The sequence below is a fragment of the Staurois parvus genome, unplaced genomic scaffold (genome assembly GCF_062004578.1).
Source record: "Staurois parvus isolate SC_StPar_1 unplaced genomic scaffold, SC_StPar_1.0 ptg000097l, whole genome shotgun sequence".
In the NCBI taxonomy this organism is placed as follows: domain Eukaryota; kingdom Metazoa; phylum Chordata; class Amphibia; order Anura; family Ranidae; genus Staurois; species Staurois parvus.
The window spans coordinates 5,727,501-5,731,366 of record NW_028317893.1 but is presented as its reverse complement, the minus strand read 5'-3'; the positions used below and the strand labels follow the sequence as shown (position 1 = coordinate 5,731,366).

The following is a 3,866-nucleotide window of genomic DNA, read 5'->3' as shown; positions in this document are numbered from 1 at the left end:
CTAGCATGTCTTTGGAGTGTGGGAGGAAACTGGAGTACCTGGAGGAAACCCACACAGGCACAGGGAGAGCATGCAAACTCCAGGCAGGTGGTGCCATGGTTGGGATTTGACCCTAGTACTGCCAGGCAGAAGTGCTAACCATTTAGCCACTGTGCTCCCCATCAAGGAGATGCAGTTTTAATTTAATGTGATTGTTTCTAAGCGTATTTTGTGTTGTCCACAGACAACCATAGTAATGACTATGTACACTTCAAAAATAATTACAAAAAAAGTATAGTTATTAAGATAGCAGTTGAGAAACCACAGACACCTTTCATGTACGAAGTATGGTTCTTCTTACCAAATCACATTGACTGCACACCTCACTTTCCATTCATCTTCCAGTCAAACGAGGCAATACAAATGTGAGATGTAAATTCACTACATGCTGGTGTTATTGAGATGAAAAGAAGAAACAGATGAACATTAATGTTCATTTATTGCAAACCAGTTTTCAAGCATTGGACATTTAAAAATATTTTTAGAAAATATTCAAATAAAACTGCTAAAATTAGATGGATGGAAAATTGTCCATTCACAACGGTCAAGTACCAGATATGTTAATTTCTGCAGCAAATGCATTCCAGTCTGGCATCTTTATTTCCACTCTGTTTAAAATAGTGTGTTGATGAATCCTGAACCTAGAGGTAAGAAAATGACAATATTACTGTTAGGCTGCCCACATATGGGGACATATTGTTGAGACTAGGTTGTTCCAGGTGAAATCTTTATTGCTTACTCTGTTCCAACATTTTCAGAGTTTATGACTCTAACCCAGGGGTGGACTGACCATTCGGGCATTGCCCAAGGGCCTGGGGTCAGTAGGGGGCCCGTGAGAGGTCCGGTGACAGTGTGGGGAGTGGAGGAGGAGGTAGTCTCCCCTTTGAGTGAGTCGGGGTCCCAGGCAGTGGTAGTGTCTTACTACACACTGCTGGTGATGGAGGTGGTGGGCAGTGGGAAGTTCAGAGGTATATCCAGGGCTGCCAAAATGGGGGTACCACCGTTCCTCTTGTAGGGGGCCCGGGCCCCATCAGTTTAACAAGGGGGCCCGAACAGCTTCATGGCACATTATAATGTGCAGGCAATGCATGATTGGCTCCTAGAATATCTAGTAAAAAAAAAAACATTTCCCTGGGCCCCATTATATCATCAGAGGGGCCCAGAGAATATGAACTATTTGTTTAATTTTGGCTCGTATGGATCCAGCACTGCACCTTTAATGTTCCGTTCCTGGCTGGCGGAGGGATATGCAGGAGATACTTGCCTGTCTTGCTCCCTCAGTAACTTATGAGGGCAGAGGGCACAGCTGCAGCCAGCAGTGTATGTGGGATTGGGGTGGCCAGGCACACTTTGCACAGCTAGGGATTGTGATCCAGAAGGCAGCTGCAGCAGGCAGTGCTGACATGTATGTAGCGATCCCACACAAGGACTTTTATTGGTAAGGGTTCCCCTACCTGAGTAGAGTGTAAGGCCGCACACAAGAGGACCATCCATGGCTGCAGAGTGTAGAGCAGCCTTTCTCAACCAGGGTGCCTTGAGTCTTCTTCAGGGGTGCCCTGGCAAAATGTCTAAAAATTGCCCAAAACCTGTATACAAGCCAGCGGGTGGAACAAGCCTGCCTATTAGTTACACAAAGTTACAGGTTTTCATTGTGCACCATTACCACCTTCTAGTCACTGGCGTCCTGACAACCAATGACATCATCAGATGATAAGGAGGATGTCAGTTGCCTGCACAACATCCTAGTTTGACCCTCTGCCGCTCTCCATCAGTGCTGGGGTCACATCAGCTCAGTGATAGAGAAAAAATTAGGGAGAAGAGAAACACTGGAATATTAGTCAGTACCAGCATGCAAAAGTGTAATTGCTTTGGAAGAATAAATCACCTCTAATGTTGGGTGTCCTACATGTGTGGAATTTGCTGCGTTATATAAAACTATTAGAATAGGTTTTCACATTTTGGAATGGGGTGCTTCAAGACTGTCCATAATTTTAAAGGGTGCCTTGACTGAAAAAAGTTTAAGAAACACTGATGCAGAGTATAGCTGTACAAGTGCTAGCCATGGATGATACACAGCCACAGCACCTATCTCATTCTGCTTTTGTGATCAGTATCATTATCAACATGAAGATCACACAGTACAGGTCCTGTACCGTGTGATCATGATGATGATCATGTAAACCCAGTGAGATCAGCCGTTGCTGTGCACACCAAACATATATTGTACGTGCGGTTAGTGTTGTGTCCTGACTGCATCCAGGCTTGGACCCCCGCCCCTAACCACAGGTAACAGCATGCTTTGTACAGGCTGAGTGGCTGCCACATTCACATGCACCTGTCATCCTAGAAGCATGAATTGCTAACAGCACTGATTCTTGTAGCTGGAATCTGGTAGATGCAGCTAAATAGCTGTATGAAGGAGGCCAAAGTGGTTAAAATAGGTGGTAAGGAGGCAAAACAATTCTTCCTTACTTCCTTCTGAAGGCTCTCTGAAGAGCGATGTGGATCACTTTTCAGAGAGCTACGCTAGTGCAAACAAGATCATAAAGATTTCCTAATAAATACTGTAGTGATTTGGTGCAGCCGATTTTAAGGCTGATTTAAGTGTTAGTTTACCTTTACAGGAAAAAGGTGAACTAGCATAGAACACCCTCCCCCACCCCCTCATCCCCTATTTTTTGACCTTCAGGGCTGCTGAGTCGTCAGCACCTCCACAACTGGGGTGGAGATGTGTGTGGCGGGCCCCGTTAGGTAGGCTGTATGGGGCCCCATGACTTCTAACATGGATGACATGTATCACAGGAGCAAAGTCGGAGATGATCAGTGTAGCGGAGGGACAGTGACAAGCACCGATCTCCCTTTTACTGAAGCAGCTGGAGGCTGCTTCTCCTCTTCTCCCTTCCACGGCTTCCAGCTGCTTCACTAAAAGGGAGATCAGTGCTTGTCACTGTCCCTCCGCTGCACTGATCATCTCCGACTGGGTCGGATTTCTCTTCTGCCCCCCCCCCCCCTTCCGTGCTCCTCAGCCATCCCCCCAGGTCTCTGATGCCTTGTCTTCTCTGACAGTGTCCAGCCCCTCCCCTCCATCTTCCACACCAATGGCACAGATCTGCTCTGCCTTTCCTGTCCCCACCCATACTCCCAGTCTCTCCCTGTCTCCGCCCACACTCCAGTCCGAAGAGGATGTGTGGGGAAATTGTGTCTAGATCAGCTTGCAGCTCTGTGATGCTTCTTCCTTTTCTCCCCTTCTTTCCTTCTTTTTCTCCCTTTCTTTCTTTCTTTCTTTTTCTCCCCTTCTTTCTTTCTTTTTCTCCCCTTCTTTCTCTCTTTCTTTTTCTCCCCTTCTTTCTCTCTTTCTTTTTCTCCCCTTCTTTCTTTCTTTTTCTCCTCCTTTCTTTCTTTCTTTCTTTCTCATTCTTTCTTTTCTTTCTCCCTTTTCTTCTTTCTTTCTTCCTTTCTCCCTACCCTTCTCTTTCGTTCTTCTCTGTCTTTTTTCATTCTCTCCTTTCTTTCTTTCTTTCTTTCTTTCTTTCTTTCTTTCTTTTTCTTTCTTTCTTTTTCTTTCTTTCTTTCTTTCTTTCTTTTTCTTTCTTTCTTTCTTTCTTTCTTTCTTTCTTTCTTTCTTTCTTTCTTTCTTTCTTTCTTTCTTTCTTTCTTTCTTTCTTTCTTTCTTTCTTTCTTTCTTTCTTTCTTTCTTTCTTTCTTTCTTTCTTTCTTTTTCTTTCTTTTTCTCTTTCTTTTTCTTTTTCTCTTTCTCTTTCTTTTTCTCTTTCTTTTTCTCTTTCTTTTTCTTTCTTTCTTTTTCTTTCTTTTTCTTTCTTTCTTTT

General features: G+C 44.2%; 1 protein-coding gene across 3 annotated transcripts in view; it reads right to left on the bottom strand.

Annotated features, from left to right (window-relative positions):
- Positions 1–461: 461 nt before the first annotated feature.
- PRELID3A (PRELI domain containing 3A) overlaps positions 462–3,866 on the bottom strand; it is a 23,097-nt gene continuing 19,692 nt past the window's right edge. For all 3 annotated transcript variants that reach the window (XM_089671034.1, XM_089671035.1, XM_089671036.1), the window contains one exon: positions 462–680. In XM_089671034.1, coding sequence (XP_089527160.1) covers positions 600–680 — 81 coding nt within the window. In that variant the 3' untranslated portion in view covers positions 462–599. The remainder of the gene's footprint in view (positions 681–3,866) is intronic.